General features: G+C 51.3%; 1 protein-coding gene across 2 annotated transcripts in view; it reads right to left on the bottom strand.

The window, feature by feature from the left end:
* COL4A2 (collagen type IV alpha 2 chain) overlaps positions 1-17983 on the bottom strand; it is a 172749-nt gene that overhangs the window by 50817 nt on the left and 103949 nt on the right. For both annotated transcript variants that reach the window (XM_053217819.1, XM_027065217.2), the window contains exons 7-18: positions 17335-17451; positions 15571-15642; positions 14762-14797; positions 14592-14654; positions 12993-13028; positions 10623-10664; positions 8834-8932; positions 6907-6942; positions 6311-6361; positions 5352-5396; positions 2167-2220; positions 1233-1299 (exon numbers count right to left, since the gene is read on the bottom strand). In XM_053217819.1, the coding sequence (XP_053073794.1) occupies positions 1233-1299; positions 2167-2220; positions 5352-5396; positions 6311-6361; positions 6907-6942; positions 8834-8932; positions 10623-10664; positions 12993-13028; positions 14592-14654; positions 14762-14797; positions 15571-15642; positions 17335-17451 (718 nt within the window). The remainder of the gene's footprint in view (positions 1-1232; positions 1300-2166; positions 2221-5351; positions 5397-6310; positions 6362-6906; positions 6943-8833; positions 8933-10622; positions 10665-12992; positions 13029-14591; positions 14655-14761; positions 14798-15570; positions 15643-17334; positions 17452-17983) is intronic.

Raw genomic sequence — 17983 nt, 5'->3', positions numbered from 1 at the left:
GATTCCAAATATACCCATTTACCGGTATGTGTTAATTCGCAAGAATGCACAAAACACAGCTGTTCTTGCGGAGGGAGGCCAGTGGTGTCCTTTCAATGCCACCCTGCAGAGAACTCCCTCGGGGGCTCTGCCGGGATGTCCTTAGCCCTGTGCTAGTCTCAGTTCTCACCAACAGCGAATAAGCACATGCAAAAGCTGTTCTTAAACTGACAGATGGTTCACACCAAGCAGGTGCAAGTCCTTGACCCGCGGACACATACTGGGTGCAGGAAGAAAACATTAGACCATCTTTAGTTTAAAAACCACTCTTTTAAAGTAAAACTTTTTCCTGACATGTATTATTTAGTACATACACTGTCCAGCCATTCAGGTAACCTACTCTCTGCCTGGTCCTGTTCTAGAAATTGGGGATACAGTAGTGAACCATAGCAGCTAAAATCCCGGAGCTTTGCACAACATAGGTGAATCACCCATAAGTAAATATACATATGATTACTTAGAGGGGGCACTGAAAACAGGTTTTTTTTTTTGAACCTAGAAGGACTCACATTCAAAAAGGTTCTGAGCCCACTGCTCTTCTCACAGAATTAAAATCGTATTTTGGTACGATCCTGCCAATCTGGGAGGCTGAGTGAAATCACGAGATGGGCATTAGCTGTGACACATGCAAAACCTTTTAGGTACGCTCAGGGGTCAACTGGGGCACCGGGAGCCTCTCCTGGGCAGTCCGTCATGCACAAATACCTGGGGATTCCTCGAAGGTTGAAAGGAGGTGGCTGTGTACAGATTATGGATTATGGCCAGTTTCCGGCTTCAGACTGGCCAGCAGGGGCCGTAAGCATCTTGGTGCACGTGGGGCAGAAACCAGCAAAGGCGGCTGGGACTCCCGCCGTCGGGGAGGCCAGATGTGCCCAAGGACTGGATTTCTCCAGTGACTTTACAGGTGGTGAAACCAGAATCTGCACGACGTATGCGGAAGTGCAGGGCTCGCCCAGCAGAGGGCGCTCTCTTAGGCACAGGTGAAACGAGCGCCTCTCTGTGACACCACGTTTAAGCATTTAAGCTAAGTTGTACATGGGACTGATATTCTCCAAAGGTTATGTTCTAAACATCTTTTGTTTTGCTTTGCTTTGTTTTACTCAGAAAGCCTCTCTTGCCAGTTTATGACTCTGTGTCCGAGACAGAAGAGGATCCCGTACGATGTAGACACGCAGGAGAAATCACACACAAACCTTTGGCCAGGGAGGGATGAGGCGAGTACGCAGGGGCACCTGGGGGGCCGCGGTCGCCCACTTCTCCCTGGAGGAAGAAAGAGGAGAACGGAAGAATGTGAGGCCCGCCTTTTGGAATTTGGGAAACTACGCTTAGTACCAGGGAGTAAAGCTGAATGTGGACCGTCTGCCCTGTGCTGTGGTGATGCCCGGGCATCCCAGCCACCAGCCGGACACACCAAGAGGCAGCGGTGCGGGCAGGGCACCAACCTCACTTTGCAGTCCTTGTCAAACACCAGAAGCGGGCAGGGGACGACTTTCTGCAGGGCAGACTGTTCCCCTGTTGGTCACGGTACCCCAGCCACCCATCGGATATCAGGCTGCAGCCACACCCAAGCTGGGAACGATGCAACTGTACCCTGATCTGGATTGTGACACCGAAACTTCCAAGTGCTGCCTTGGTGTCCTCGAGCCTCCCGGGGCCCCCGAAGGCCTGACTGCGGAATGCCCCTGTCCTCACCAGATACGCTCCCCACTAGCAGGAAAGTCTCCCCGCCTGGCTGGAGCCCCATCACCCGACCAGCTGCACCCCACCTGGTCCTCAACCTACTGGTCCTCACCTCCCTGCCAGCCCATTCTTCGAGCAAGCCAATCATACTCCCCCCTAGGGACAGGGGATACCCCACCCTCTTGTTACTACAAAGCCTGTCCCCACAGCCCCGCTGGTCCCCTCTGCTCCCGGGTGCAGATCCCGAGTGTGCCCTCCATGTGCCTTGTGTGGTGTGCAGCACTGTGAGGTCCGGACACGTGACCGATAAGGCCGTGTCCGTATCATCTGTCCAGTGTGGGGTGTTGTGTGTTTGCTTAGCGAGTGTCAAACAGGACAGAGGACACCTCCTCCAATGGGGTGGATGGCAGGAGACCACACCTCCAGCCCCAGGAAAACTGAGCTCACCTTGAGTCCCGGGGGTCCATCCGGGCCTTGATAACCATCCAGTCCTTTGCTTCCCTGCAGGAAAGATGTTCGGGGCTTAGTTTTACCGCGAACACAAAATTTAAAGAAGTGACCACGATACCATTATTACGGCTGACAACACTAACGACAACTCATGAAAATTACCTACTACCCACTCCGTGCCCAATGTTCCCTGATTGTGGTCTCCAAGTCCAAACGTGACCTGCGGCTGATAAGCCTCATCATTATTTTTTTTAATTAAAATTTTTTTTTAGCGTTTATATTTTTGAGGCAGAGAGCAAGCAGAGGAGGAGCAGAGACAGGAGACACAGAATCCGAATAGGCTCCAGGCTCCGAGCTGTCAGCACAAAGCCCGACGCGGGGCTCGAGCCCACGAGCCGTGAGATCACGACCTGAGCCGAAGTCGGACGCTCAACCGGCTGAGCCACCCAGGCGCCCCGGCCTCACAATTCTTAAGAGTTGCCTCCTCCTTTCTACTTTTTCCATAACTTCTGTTATTGTTGCTGTTGAAGAAACCAGGTCACTGGTGGTCCACTCTTCCTCGCAGTGGTGGAAAGTGTGCACCTCTGCCCGCAGACGTCCTCTCCAGCAGCTGTTCTTGCTACAGGCTTCCCTCCCTGGGCTCAGGTGCACCTTCCGAGTGAGAATTAGTCACAAGGCGTGTCGTGTCCTTCCTACTGCGTCACTTCAGGAGGCTCGGGGGCCGGGTTGCCCCCCTTCGGTGATTTTATGATTGATCCATCTATTAAAACCTTCCCTCAAGCGGGATTTTGAAAAATTTTTACGAGCACCAAATAGGAGCATTAATGCCCCCTAATTTAGAATTTTTCTCTTCATTTAGAAAGTGCTCAGTGCTGCTTTCTAATCCCCTTGAATATTTATTGAAAGAGAACATTCACCCTCGTGAGCCACATCATAGCTGGATATATATATATGTAAAGCTTTTTAAGAAACCTAGAAGTTCATTCCCTCTTGCCAAAGAATAGGTACAGTGAGGCCCCAAGTTCAGAATACCACGCACCCATGGTGTAAAAAATGCAGCCTGGTTATTTCACAGGATGTTCTGGAACGCGGGAGCACACATGTTGAAAGTCCTGTTGCTTAGCGTGAGCAATGACGGGGTTGGTTTTGTGCTTTCCACGCAGGCCTTTCATGTCGACGGACTTCCTTTCACACTAGGTGGAGCTGACGATTCAGAAGTGAAGGGAAACTTCTCTGAGGTCCCACCAATCTCCTACTTGGAGGCCATCTCTCAAGACAGGCACGGAGTCCTGACAGAGTGCGTCGACGACGGGAGCAGCTAGGCGCTCAGTTCTCAGCGGCCTGCGCGCCAACCTAACAACTCAGCCCAGACGCCGCGCTGGATGCGGCCAGGCGTGCATTCGTGCTACGTGCCTGAGCACCGTCCGGCTGGGCGAGGCTATCACTGGGCAGTAGTGGGTACCCCCCCACACCCCCTCCGCACAACGTGCTCACCACCTGTGCTGCATAAGCCACAGCAGCACCAACGTTTCTGAAACACGTCTGAGCAAACATTTGGAATGAGCCGGGGGCTTTGGAAAACCAACAGGGGAAAGGGCAAAATGGAAGAGTGCTCAGGATGTCTCTGACTATTGGCTCTATCGATCTACAGGTCTCCCTGTTGGCTGTTGGAACCCCAAAAAGCCAAAACAATGATCTAGAAGTTTCCCTGTGAGTTCTCAGCAGCAGGTGAATTGACTGGGGATGGGGGTGGGCTCAGTATTATGTAGGGCTCAGCAGAGTAAAAGGGGGAGATTGTACTTAGGTGCACGTGAGACCACAGGCAGCTGGAACCCTGGTTGTCTGGCACACCAAGAGTCAACACAACCACCTAACGGGTTGTCTTTGTGTTTCTGTGCAAACATAACAACAGGGGTGGCGGTGGGGGGGGGGGGGCAAGGGCTGTGTGGTCAAGGAGGAATTATCTGGGGACTAGATCAGTAACTGAACAGGTCTCTGGGAGTAATGGCAGCTTGTCAAGTAAAACGAGGTTGAGCGGTCACGTCTGAGGTGCCGTGCGGCCTAACAAGCAGGGACTCTGCCATCTGTACATGTCCTGGGCATTTCCTATTTGTATGGTTGAGTAAACTGTCTCCCCACAGAGACGGCCCACTTGGCCGGAAGTGTCCCCATCTTCCCCTGGAAGATGAGGGCCTTCCGTTCTAACATCTGGCCACAGCAGTTAGAGGCCCCAGGTGGTCAATGTCTAACTGGGCGTCTTGTCTCACATAAACAGCGAGTTCCAGGGGGCAGCTGTATCCAACTGCATTAAAAAAAAATCTGTAACTCCTGAGTGCTGGGTGTAGAAGAAACCCGTAATTATAATTTCCCTGTCACTGGCAAGCGATGAAAGTTTGAACGACAGAACTTCGGCTCCACGGGCGGTGGAGACGGGTCCCTTGTAGACGTTGCCTTAGTTCTCTGTCTCTTTGCTTGATTAATTAAATCCTTCCACTGGAATTTGGCCTTTTGGCCTTCGGTTGGGGTACGCCTGGACAGCTGTCCTCCAGGAACGCCGCCTTTGGGGGTGCCCGCATCAGTTACGAATGTCATGAGAACGTGGATGCAATTAGGGGAACCCTGGTGTCAGCTTCTCGGCCTGAGTTTGGGATGAAAGGACAGGAGCGGGAGGAGTGAGACAAGCCAAGGTTGCAGGAAGGAGTTGAGGCTGGTCCCGCTGCGAGCGGGTTAGAGTGTCAGCAGAGCCTGGGTCTAGGGCTAGTGCCGGCTGGAAGCCGGACCCGGAGGCCACGTCCATCTGAAGTCCCCGGGGAGCTCCCCGCGGAGACTGATGAGCCCCACGTCCTTGTTGTCCACATGGCGGTGGAGCCCTGGCAGGATTCAATGGAGTCATGATTCAGAGGCTGAACTGATTTCTAAAAAGCCTGTCTATGCACTTCCTAGGACCGAATGATGGAAATCCTGGCCTACGGGCGCCAAGAGGTGTGTCCCATACTGTCGACAGTGTGACGGCTGCAAACAGCAAGCAGCTGGGAACCACGGTGAGGGGTCGTTAGGCACACGGTGCGTCCTTTTCACGCAATGCTGTGCAGGTCGCTACCAAAGCTCTGTGGATGTGTCCGTGCTAATGTGGAATCATCTCCAAAGCACAGTGGTGAAATAAACAGGCGCATCAAACTTACCTTTTGTCCTGGTGAACCCTTCTCGCCATCGAAGCCAGGAGAACCCTGGGTTGGGATGGAAAACGGAAGCAAAAACATCTCAGAATGGACAGCAACATTTCCCAGAGGGCTCTGTTACCGCCCCCGACATGGGCTAACATGAAATGCTTTACTATGAAAGTATCAAAATTATTTTCTGAGGGATGTGGGTCATCACATCTACTGCCTAAAGAAATACGGAGAAGTCTAGAAAGACGGTATGGTTCATCCGGTGGAGGTGTTAAAAGACCTGCACTCCAACTTTCTCAGGGGTCTCTTATTTTCCAAGATTCTAACACGTGTCCTTTTAGTGGTGGTGGCTACCAGAGAGCCACCGCAAGGCCACTCTGCCTTTGTTCTGGCCACATTTCCCAGTGCACTTGCAGTGAGGTGTGGCAGGTGACCGAGCTCTGGCCGATGGAGGGAGGACCGAAGAGGCAGGCGTCATCTGAGGCCACGCTCTAAGGATGGAGGTCTGCCCTTGGGCATGGGAGCCACAGGCGCTGAATCTCCACGGGGGAGACACTCCCGTGACCCCCAGCACCCCACCCACTGTCCTAGACTCTCAGGGAAACAAGAATCAACTTCTTGTGTTGGGGACAGTCTACACTTCCGTTACCGTGGGTTAAGGCAGCCTCACCGGCATTGGCAGAGATGTCTCTGTGTTCTGCCCCCACCCTCCTTCAGCGGAGTCTCCAACATCATGGTTACTGGGGGGGAGGGCGTGTCCATCACTGTGGGCTCGCCTGCCGCGGTCAGCGGGCCACTCTGGCAGGGACGCTGGGAGTGGGGAGGCTGTGCGTGGGTAAGGGGAGAGGGTATGTGGGACCTCTCTGTGCCTCTAGCTCGACTTCGCAGGGAACCTCAAGTCTGATCGGAGGAATCCAGTCTACTTAACATGCAAACCAGAGCAAACTGCAGTTATGGGATGCATCGCTTACCCGTATGCCCGAGAAGCCCATGACTCCTTCTTCTCCCTTCAAGGCGATGCCCTAGGAGGAGAGATAAGAGGTGAGGGAGCTGGCCCGTGCACTTTACCCCCTCGGGTGTTCTAGCCCCCTGGGACTCCTGGGGTCCCCAGTCCAGCCCAGCACGATTCAGGGTCACAGAGAGTCCCCCAGGTGGCCTGAACTAGCATTGCTCCAGGACACCACTGGCATTGTCACGTAGCAGGTGACGCCCAGGAGGGCTGGGAATACAGGGCAGGCATGACGAGGACGGAAGACAGCATAGCAATGATGTGCTGGCCCCAGAACTGAAGCCACTGCCAAGCCCGCCGTCCCTCCACCTGTGCACCTGCTCTCCTAAAGCGCCGACGTTCAGGTCACAAACCCCAGAAGATGTTGGTTAGCTGGTGTGTATTATGCAAAAGGGGAGACATTCTAAAATTGTTTTCTGAAAAGAAGTGTCAAAGCGCCACCCGATGTCACAGGTGGATGCTGCTAGAGCCCTGTGCATGGTCACCGGGAGTGGGGGCTGGGTGGGGGGCTGGGGGGACCCTGCCAGCGAGAGGAAACCCGGCCGCTGCTCGACTTACCTTTCTTCCCGGCTCCCCCTCACTCCCCTTTTCGCCCTGCGAAGACAGTGAAGTGTCAGAAAGAGCATTAATTCAAGAGCAGAAAGGACAGATGGGGTTCACCATCCAAAAAGTAGTTAATGCAACGGCAAACAGTGACTATGAGTGGCTCATAATAAACAACTCCCATGTTGTGCAGCTTCAAAGTTCAAGAGAAAAGAAGTATGACTTTTTCTGGGCTTTCCCAATATCAGTTAAATCCCATGCTACGTCTGGTGGAATGGGGAGGCTGCCCGTCCGCTCTCTGCACAGCCCACCCCCCCTCGCCCACAGCGCAGGCCCATGGTGACGTGCAGTGGCAGAAGATGTGCCCATGAGAGGCCCCCAGCGATGGCGTTCATTTGAATAAAAGAGCCTTAGGAAGGTCCTCTCGGGGGAAAGGACACGTTTGGAGCATATTAAAACCCCAAGCTAAACAGGCTTTATTTAGGAAGCAAGCTCAATTTTATATGATCGCTTTTTCCCACTCTTCTTGGTCTAAAACGGGGGAAGAAATGCAGTGACCACTGGGTTCTTTCCCTCATTGCTGCTGAGATGGCACCTGGGATCCCTGTCACTCTCAGCAGCCTCCTGCAGGCTGGCCGGGCCCCCGTCCCCCACCCATCTTGTTGCAGAAGCTGAAGGAAATCTGATGCAGAAGCTTGAGCACCTCGGCAGGGATCGCACGTCCTCTGGCCTCACTCCCCCCTTGGCTCCTGTCCTGAAACTGGACAGAGGCCCTACCTGGCTGATGGCGAGGGCACCAGCAGGAGCCGGAGTCCCGTCTGGATCCCACCTGATGACTCAGTGGGGTCCCCTTCCTGCCTGGATGTCCAGGGACATCCTGCTCTAAGCTCAGATGGCTCCTGACATGCTTTCCTCGGCGTTCTGCCTTACATCAGCCACTGCCCAAGCCCCTTCTGTCAACGGTCACGTGGCTGTGAAGTCAGGCACAGCTGCCCGGAGCGACTTCCTCCCGGAGGCCTGCCTTCTCCCAGCCACGGTCGAGCACCCAATCCCCATCTGGACAGATACTTGAGAGTTGGAATTAGATCCCATGTTTGGGGTTTTCACTTTGGTCCCAGGCACTGTCTATGACCTCAAATTGGGGACTTTGCCCTGACGGAGTGGTCTCCACTCAGCAGCATTATGAGGTTGAGTTTATTGACCACCTTCCTTTGGCACAAGGGAGCCCGGACACTGGGGAAGGTTCACTGGCCTGTCTGAGTGAGTGAGGGGTAGAGTGGGGTGTTAATTAAAAAAAAGTTTATTTTTTTGGGGGGGGGAGGGGGAGAAAGAGAGGGAGACATAGAATCCCAAGCAGGCTCCACACTGTCAGCGTGGAGCCCGACTCGGGGCTCGAACTCACGAACCGTGAGATGGTGACCTGAGCTGAAACCAAGAGTCGGGTGCTTCACCGACTGACCCACCCAGGCGCCTCTGAATTTTTATTTACATGCCAAGAGTACACTTTTAATCAAAGAAAATGTTAATGGAAATTATAAAAATCAGAAAACTGACTGATGGGAGAATGCCCACAGTGATGCTCCATTGTCAGCAAAGACAAAAAGTAGGTTTCTTTTGCGGAACACAACACTTTGCTCAGATAGTTCCCATCCTGGCTCTGAATTATGCTTGGACCATTAACCTGTGCCTGCACAGGAGATGTGTATACTCAGGACAGATCGGAGGCTGTTCGTGAATTCTGCTGTTGTTGCAAATTTGTCACAGTTTTTTTTTAAGATGATGGACTAGTACACCTGTGTGATTATGGGTGGTGTCTTCATGTGTGATGAGCCAGCTGGGTACTAAGACTTCCCCACTTTGTGATTGTTTTAAAAGGATCAAAGAAAATTCCTTTCTTTTAGTTCAACTGGAAACACAGTCAACTTTGCTGAAGCCTCTTTACCTTATACTGATCTGGGTGGAACATCTCCTTCATGGGCCCGATGATGGCATGGTGGATGTCTGATGGAATCCCATTGGGTCCCGGCTGTCCCATGTCGCCCTGGGAATGGTTTAGCAAAAGTAGTCAGCTTTAAATTGCAAAGACACCATCAGGTGTGAACAAAAGCACCACTACAAACTGCTATTCCTACTTTTGTATATTACAAAAATTACACCAGTTTTGTAATGTTATAATCATAGTATAAAATAAAATCATAACGTAAAATTATTTGTGTCCTCCTTGCATTCATCATCATTTGCAATTTGTTCATAAACAGTGTTGAGGTTGTTCATAAGTGTGGGTTACATTTGCTTCTGTGGAGTTATCTCCTTATGATGAATTCCTGTACTAGGGCTGAATGTCTCCACATCAATGTTTTCCTCTATTGTGTTCCAAGATTGGGACCCAGGTGTAAGATATGCCCGAGAAAGGAAAGACTACTCCAGTCTTGCCACTGCCATGCCCGTTAAGGGTGTTCTTATAGAATAAAAAGTAGCATCTTCAACAGATAAAATATCTCAAGCTTTATTTGCACTTTTGTCATTAGCAAGAAACACTTCTCACTTGGTGCACAGATCCCAGAAGGAATCAATCTGCAACAATTAGACAAGGATTCTTGCATAAGAAGGGGCTTCATCTGCCAGAAACTGACACAAAAAGAAACCTATTGTCTTTTCTTTGGCATTTCCACAAGCAGACTATGGAATACAAATTTGAGCCCAGATGTCATATAATGTGAACAGGAGCAAAGTGACACAATGTAGTATTCTGAGAGTCTGCTAACATTGTATCTGAGAATTGCCTGGAGGTCTTGGTTCGTCTTCCTTTACCTATCGGGGCCTCGATACTCTATTAACATTCAACTCAACTCTTTGGAGATGATACACATTCACTTCTTTTCCATCCTGTCTAAAGTGATGACTCTTCCTTCTGCCCAGTGATTTCTTCCCAGATTTTTTTCTTTTTATGTTAGTTTACTATTTTGTCATATTTCATTGTATAGGTGTGTAACTTTTTATGTGTTCGGATTTTTCAATGTTTTCCTTTGTAAATTTTTTCTACGGTATTAGCACAAAGAAAAAGTCTTTCTCTTCGGACCTGAGCAGTACCGGACTACACTTAGTGTACTGTGCGATCAAACAGCCCAGTGGAAAAACAAAATGAAAATTCATCAACAATGAAGCCACGGCACAAAGTTCATGGTGGCCAGTGGGTTTTGTGGTGAGTGCGACCCGTTACGTGTTGGTGAGCCTCTGCTTGTGTGAGCCACCTGCCACGTTGGGGGTCTCATGTGCGTGGCCTCAAGTGACGCTCTCGAAGGCCCTTGGTCTTTGCGTGTTGGTGGTGCAGGGATTACAGACGCCCACGTGGTTCCTGATCGCCTGTGTGCCCGGTCCCTGAGTGGGCTCCACGTTGGCTTGTGGTTCTCCATTCAGTCTCTGCTCAGTTACCTCGAGGGTCCGCACGTTGGGAGACATCTCGGGCAATGCTTTTACTTTGTGGGTGCTGCTGACGGCTGAAGTCACTCACGTCTGTGTCACAGGTCTGTCCGGGGCTAACCTAGACTGTTGGCTTTCACTGTCTCAGTGACCCATCACCGTAACTGGAGCGTTTCCCATAGCCCAGCATTTTACAGTGATCATTTCCTATGCAAGTGGTCAGAAGACGACCGCATGGAAAGCAGTCATCAAAATGATTTATTTCCTAATTGCTAAGCAGGGCTCCGCTTTAATCTATTACGTTTCCTTACCTTCTCTCCCTTCTGTCCATAAAAACCAAGTCCTCTGTTGCCCTGAAAAGAGAAATGGTTTTTCTGAGTTTTTAGAAGTCATTAACCACAGAGAAATATATATATATATCTCTGTGTGTGTGTTTATATATGTGTGTGTGTATATATATATATATATATATATATATACACATATACATATTTAGAAGAAGAGATGTAAGCTCTATCTATTTGCAAAATACCAAACAATTATCTTTGCATAATATTCTGGCGTCCCCTCCCCAAAGCTATTTGACACAAAAGAAAATTAATGTCTTTTCTTTTGCGAGTTTCACATACAAACTACGTAATAAAAGTGTGAGCCCAGAGATCACATAATATGAACGGGAGCAGGCTGGGGTCACGTAGGAGTTACGGAAAGCGGCACCTCACGGTGTATCGTGAGTGTGATGAAAACAACGGGCTTTGGGAAAATGCTGTGCTATTCTTGAATACAGGTGTGCTTTTAGGGAAAGTCCGTATTTTATACTCTAAGTGAAACCCTGAAAATAGCGGATTAATGGCGGTTTTTCTGGCCTCTGTCACCACTGGGAATGTTTTAGCTTGCTTTTTGAAACATATTCTGTTGTTCAACCATCCCGAGGCTCCCGAAGTTGGCTGTGTCATTAATTCTGCACCTGCTGCGTGAGCCAGGGCTCTGTGGCGTTTAACCCTGTGCAGCGTGTGATGAATGAAGATACTGCAGGCGTCTGGCCGTGGCCTCCCTGCTGGCATGCGGCAGAGCCCAGACCTGATCCCGGGTCTCTCGGACTCGGTAGCACACCTGTCGTCTCCACGGATGAGGGTCTCAGCGTCTCCTCAGATCCAGGAAACAGCCACTCCCCCCCCCCCCCCGCCCCCACCGGATCCCAGATCTCAGGATCAGGATTCAGTCTCCCTTCCGCCTCAGCCTTTTGTCATTTTGGTAAGATAATCCTGATTCCACAAACACATCTGACCCTTTGCATGACTTTAGGGGCTGGGGATTCTCTGGCTGGGGCCCCCGACTTGTCACGTACTTAATAGATTCACAAGTGGGGGGGACATGTGTTCGAGAACTGACTTGACCCCCAAGTCCAGGAGCAGCTGTGCTACACACTTACACATGTTCTAGAAATAGCGCTCTTTTCTTTGGCCTGCAAACAACTCGGCTTCCTCCCCAGGGCCCCCACATTCCCACCAAGACAAAGGATGGCGTGGGGCCGTATCTGCTCCTTCTCTCTGCAGTACCCTGCTCCCCCTCCAATGCCCAGATATTCTCCAAAAAACACAAACAAAACCCCTAATTAATTTTGGCTATTTTGCTCCTTTCCCACCTGGCTGGGAGCTGAAATCAAAGCACAGCAAGGCAGCCGGGCCAGATCAGAATGCGCTTTGCCGGGGGCCCCCGCTGTCCCTCTGCCTCGCGAGCCGGCCGCCCAAGTCCCCAGGAAGTGACCTGGTGGACGGCGAGGGTTGTTTGTGCTGCAGCCAAGCGGGGATCTGAGGCGACCCTGGGGCTGGGCGGCCCCGTCCCACATCCGCTTCTCTTGGCTCGGGGCCGTTCCCACCCTGCTCGTGGCCGCGAGACAGTGGGGAGCCCAGTGGTGGGGGCAGCAGCCTTAATGAGCTCCAGCCCCAGCCGGAAGCCAGGTCAGAGGTGATGGGAGCAGAGGAGGGGGACGGTGGATGCTGAGGTCCCCCCGAGGCCAAAGAGATGAGGTTTCCGTAGAGCAGACATGGGAACATGCAGGCTTGGGGATGTCCCCGGCCACGCGCAGGCCACGGGATGGTCCTTGCACACTGGCAGCTGCAGCCCAGAATTTCTGATCACCCATCCCCTTCCCCACCTGCCTGCTCTTGGTCTTAGACATTTATCCAACTTTCCCCGTTGACACTGAACCCTAGTTCCGTCTATAGGTTCTGACAAGCCACCTCCTTTCTTGTACTTCATCCAATTTAATCATCTTTCTTGGGTGGGAACAGTATGGCCTTGGGCTCAAGCCTGACTTGAAAATCACAGACTAGCTCCCTGGGGGCTGGTGTCACCCTCCGGCACAAAGAGCTTGGTTACATCTGGGCAGGAATGATGCTGGCTCCCCACCCCGCACAAACACAGCCACATTTTGTCCCCTCTGGTGCACTGACACATTCGGATACACACGAGCTGGTCTTGCGTCTACATTGCTAATCAAACATTCATCAGTGTGATTTCCACACGACGGCAGTGGGATGTGATTTTTTTGGTCTTAAAAACCTACAGAATCATTTTCATCACGAAATAAACGATACGTCGTTGTCAACCAAGTAGTCCTATGGTCAGGAAAAGTGCACACAAGTGTGTAAGCCACCCCGCCCCCATCACCGACTTACCGGCTGTCCTTTAGGTCCAGGCGGTCCAGGCGGGCCCTGCACAAATACAAAGAAATCTGTAAACTGTTTTCTTTATCCCAGGACCCAGATAACTTCTGCTGGAAAGCTCTGGGAAAGCCATTCTGTGTATATTTAGAACACCGTGTAGTATGTAGAGAGGTTTCCGGTCTACCTGCCTCGGTGGGGAGGACGGGCTGGAGGGCAGAGGACCAGGGGCGGGCCTGCCTCTCAGAATTTGCCAGCTGTCCACCTACAGCTGTTCTGGGTTTGCTCTTCTGAGTTCAGACTTTTGACTTCACCCGGGTCCTAACTCCTGCCTGCTCGGACCCCCCGCAAGGTCCCAGGCCCTGTCACCGTGGACACTGCCTCCCCTGACCTCCTAGCATGTTTTGCTGGAGGGGTCAGCAAATGTTCACGGGCAGAATTAACCTGCGGGTCCTAACTGCAGGGTTGAAAGTCCATCTGCAAACACCATGGTCTTTCTGCAAAGTGTTCAGTGTCAACGCCACACTTAGGATGAGATGTTAAACACGCACGAGACGGGCGGTTAGCGTTTAAGCACAAGGAAGCGTGGGCGATTCTAATGGCCTGTAGAAGAACCTGAAGCCGTCAGATCAGCTCAGGACACGGCGGGGACAGGCCCCTGCTTCAGATTTCCCTGAACTGTGTATTTAAAGACCAACCCCTGCCCATGTGGCGTGTGTACCGTGGGCGGGCCAACAGCTGTACGCGGCGGGGGAGCAAAGAACCTGGCATTGCGCGATCCTCGCTTCTCCGGTTTTCTGTGACAAGGTCTCTCTCACCTGGACCCGGACCTCCCCCAATGTTGTTCAAGGCCCATTTGTCTTGATGCTAAACTTCCAGGGAACGAGGGGCAGACACCCAGTGGGGGTGGTTTTGTGCCGGGCCGGTGGGCGATGGGGGAAGTGGTCTGGGGGGCTTCATGGGCACCAGCACCTCTGTTTTCTCATCCTCTCCCTCCCTGCAGCAAGCCCTCCTTCACCCCCGTGTTGTGCGGGTGCCACTCACTCTGTCCGTTGACTTGCACGGGCCGGGAACCCCTTCAGGCGGCCACTGGGGCCATTTTGCTAACTGATGTGTAACATCTCACTGGCAATGATGGCCACTCCCAGGTGTGGCACACCTGTGACGATGGCCACGCCCAGGTGTGGTACAGCTGTCATGATGGCCACGCCCAGGCAGAGACCATTTCTTCTTATCCACCTGTCAGACTTTGATGTGCTTGGCCCAGGGGTGACAGCCCCTCCCCTGCGCCCCCCCCACCCCGCCATCAGCTGGCTGGGTGTGGGGCCGAGAGAGCTCGTCTCGACTGGAAGGGGGCCCAGCCAGCACCATCTCCACACTGGACATGCTTGGTGGTGATCTAGTGCCCTCAAATTTCAAGTCCTCATTCCTCAACCTTAACAGCAGCAAAACGCATGTGAGAGAGGACCTGTTTTGTCTCGACAGTCTCCATCATGACCACAAGCATCCGAGATGTATCGTGACGCTTCCACATCCATCAACAACTGAAGAAGCCGTGTGTCTAGGGGACACCCTGATGGCCCCCTGAGAATGAGCCGGGCACCTGCCACTTACTGGTCTTCCTGGAGCTCCAACTGGACCCATCTGTCCCACAGGCCCGTGGCGGCCGGGAGGCCCCTGCATACAGGCAAAAAGGAAGGCTGTTAGGAGAGGGACACCGGTATGTGCAGTCCTGAGTTCTTGACATTCTGCTTGGAACATTCTCTAATGAAAATAGACCTTACCTGGAAACCGACCAATCCAGGCTCCCCAGGTTCACCCTAGTTGAGAGAAAATAATTTTAAGAGTTCTGTTTTTTATTTATTTATTTTTTAATTTTTTTTTAACGTTTATTTATTTTTGAGACAGAGACAGACAGAGCATCAATGGGGGAGGGTCAGAGAGAGAGGGAGACACAGAATCTGAAACAGGCTCCAGGCTCTGAGCAGTCAGCACAGAGCCCGACGCGGGGCTCGAACTCCCGGACGGTGAGATCGTGACCTGAGCTGAAGTCGGACGCTTAACCGACTGAGCCACCCAGGCGCCCCAAGAGTTCTGGTTTTTAAGTGTCTTTAGATTTAGTTACATTTTATCACAACTTTGGAAACAAATTTGGAAAATATATCAGCCCCGCCAGGGGCTTGGTAATGCTACCCTTTATCTGGGGCATTGTGAATACAGACTGGAAAGGTGTGCACCCACAGGTAAATGTCACCCCGATGGGAAATCAATGATTTTTTTTAAGTTTACTTATTTTGAGAGAGAGAGAGAGACAGAATCCCAATCAGGCTCCACACTGTCAACACAGAGCCCTACCTGGGGTTTGATCCCACGAACGGTGAGATCGTGACCTGAGAGAGTTGGATGCTTAATTGACTGAGCCCCCCAGGTGCCCCAGGATAGAAATCGAAGGTTTTTAGAGTCTTCATGGTGCTGGGCTGTTCTACCACCCCAGAGGCACTTGCTTATAGCTCAGCCATACTAGGGAAGTTTCGTTATTAATTAGGAATTACCCTGATAGCTCAGGCACGAGTCCCACCTCTAGCGAACATACCCTGTATTTGTCGCGGTCCACACTGGAAAGCGCGTACGGCTCACCTTTCTGCCCCTTGGGTCCTTGGGGCCCCTATGGTAGACAGGACGTGGAAGACAGAAAACACAGAAAGGTCCGTGAACACTCAGTGCAGTGCTAGCCATGTGGGTGATTAGACATTGTCTGTTATGGGCAATGTCAGTGGTCCTTATGGCTTATTTGGGTTATTCTGAACACCAGTCCTACATTCAGCCACAAAGATGAGACTTTCGTATTTACCCAATAGTATCTTCCTTCAAAGTTAAAATGGAAACATTTTAAAGGACTTAGGTTATTTACAAAAACCCAAAAGGATGCTCAGTAAAGGAATCCTTCAGGATGCCAACATGTTGTTTCTCTTCGTAATAATACACTTTGTCTTTTCTTGGGCATTAGGGTGCTAAAGATATTAACACATATGTTCTGAAGCACCATTTTTGGGAAAGATGCTGGGTCATTCTGTAAAAGTGGAATTGTGACAAATACACTCAGTACGTGTGCACATTGTATGTGGATGAATGTCTTTCAATGCCTGTGTATAAAATCAGTATTAAAAAATTTTTCTTTTTAAAACTTTGTCTTAAGACACATGGAGAGACAGAGTGTGAGAGGGGGAGGGGCAGAGGGAGACACACACACACACAGACAGAATCCCAAGCAGGATCCAGGCTCTGAGCCGTCAGCACAGAGCCGGACATGGGGCTCGAACTCCCAAGCTGTGAGATCAGGACCTGAGCCGAAGTCTGACGCTTAACCAACTGAGCCACCCAGGCGCCCATATAAAATCAGTATTTTAAAGGGATGGTTATATTTATTGATAATGATAGTTTCATGACATTACAGCAGACTGGAAAGTGATGGTCCTCGTTGACAAGGTGACCCACACATAAAAGACAACCCAGGGAGAGGACTGGGGAGGAGAAGTGAGAATAAGAGAAATCCACGAACTTCAGGGGGAAACACGCGGGGAGGAACGTGTGAATATTCTTCCCCAGTCTTAGAAATGTTTTCTTAAATAAAGAGTTTTACCAAATAAGATGTTGGCAAAACCCTGACTTTGCAATATTTTGATGGCAAGAAGGCAGCCATACAGAAATGGAAAACACTTCAAGATTCTTTGCAAAGACCTGAAAACTGAGTCTACAAAACAGATGAATACATGGAAGTTTTCCATTAAAAAGAAAAAAAAAGCACACTTCCACCTGCAGGGGCTGTTTCCGTGTCACAGAGGAGTTTAGAATCTAACAAGACGGGGGCTAACGGCATCCTGTCAAGCTCTAATTAAGCCTTTTGATTTTGTTTTTGCTCTTGCCCAATTCTTCCCTGTTACTTGAATTGTAGCATGGGGGGAAATGCAAGGACACAGGTAAAACTGCATGATACGAACCACACGGATTATTTTCTATCTTGTTTACAGAATAAATTTGGAAAATGAAGTTCTCTGGACGCAGGAAAATCATGCCGAGATGTCTGCAGGAACGTGTGCATCCTGACCGCTGCCTAGGGACAGGGGAGCACCTGCCTGGGGGTGCAGGAGCCGGGCTGAGCACACCCGCCCCGGCCGAGGGGTCCACAGGAGCCAACCCGCCCTCCTTGGAAAGTCTCTCTGACACAATTTCTAAAAGGGCCTTCTGGATGGGCCCGTGAAAGGCACACCACACATCCTCCACCCGTCTGCGGACAAGGGCCAGCCCCCCAGCTCCTGGAGTTCACCACCCCAGCCGCACCCGCTGCCCTGATACTCACAGGAGGGCCAGCGAACCCCCCGGGGCCTACGGGTCCCTGGCGGCCCACGTCTCCTCTTGTCCCGTTGCAGCCATCGTGACCAGGTGGTCCTCTGGGCCCACCTTGCCCCGGGTGTCCCTGGGAGAGAAGAGTAGGTGAGCCTTCTAGCACACGGTCTGGCGTTCTCATGAGAGCGTGATAAAACACTTCTAAATCTTCCCACCCTGCATGAACCCAAGGGCAAAGAGAACTCAAAACCAGCAGGTAGGTGAATGAAAGATTAAGTAAATGGAGGCACACAGGTTCGGTTCTGAGCAGGAGAAAGGCCTTCAGGACGAAGTTCTGTTTGCCATGGGCTGGGTAAAGAAGTCCATTACCGCCGGTCTATCGGGAGGTCTGTGTCAGCAGGGACGGGTCACGGTAGATTTAAAACTTCTAGAAGGCACTCTGGAAGCGGCTAGGTCTTTCAAGGACAACAAGGGGCCCCATCTTTTGTGCCCAAGTGAACTGTAGAGGGTGAGTTGACAGACTCACATCCTACACAGGAAAGAGATTCACACTCCCCCTACCCCCCGATGGGATTTCATCCATGACTTCGCCGTATGTAGAAGAACTGATTTCCTCTTATTTGCTTTCGAATAAAGCCAATAAAAGCAACATCTGATGTTCA

Source organism: Acinonyx jubatus, chromosome A1 (genome assembly GCF_027475565.1).
Source record: "Acinonyx jubatus isolate Ajub_Pintada_27869175 chromosome A1, VMU_Ajub_asm_v1.0, whole genome shotgun sequence".
NCBI lineage: Eukaryota > Metazoa > Chordata > Mammalia > Carnivora > Felidae > Acinonyx > Acinonyx jubatus.
This window is presented reverse-complemented; position numbering and strand designations above follow the sequence as displayed.